Source organism: Mesitornis unicolor, unplaced genomic scaffold (genome assembly GCF_000695765.1).
Source record: "Mesitornis unicolor isolate BGI_N332 unplaced genomic scaffold, ASM69576v1 scaffold34545, whole genome shotgun sequence".
Lineage (NCBI taxonomy): Eukaryota > Metazoa > Chordata > Aves > Mesitornithiformes > Mesitornithidae > Mesitornis > Mesitornis unicolor.
Window position 1 is genome coordinate 1 of NW_010185393.1, and position 313 is coordinate 313.

At 66.8% G+C, this 313-nt stretch overlaps 1 protein-coding gene across 1 annotated transcript in view; it reads left to right on the forward strand.

The window, feature by feature from the left end:
- Positions 1-137: 137 nt before the first annotated feature.
- The window catches only part of GPR119 (G protein-coupled receptor 119), a 958-nt gene continuing 782 nt past the window's right edge, over positions 138-313 (forward strand). The window contains 1 exon segment of the mRNA XM_010184831.1: positions 138-278. Coding sequence (XP_010183133.1) covers positions 138-278 — 141 coding nt within the window.

Below are 313 nucleotides of genomic sequence, written 5' to 3' on the forward strand. Positions count from 1 at the left end.
CTGCACCACCCCGGGAGCACAGGGCGGCTGCCCCTGCCTGCATCGGAGCTGCCCGTGCCGAGAAGCCCAGGTGAGAGATGCCCTAAAATTGCATTGAGGACGTGCTGCCCTTGGGCTGTGGCCTGCAGGGGACAGGCATGGCTGACTCAACCCTGGGAGCCATCCTGGCCGTGCTGGCCTCGCTCATCATCGCCGCCAACGCGCTGGTGGCCGTCGCTCTGCTTCGCCTCATCCAGAAGACCGGCTCCAAGGGGCTCTCCTTTGTCCTCAACCTCCCCGTTGCGGATAACATGGGTGGCCTCCCCGGCGGGGG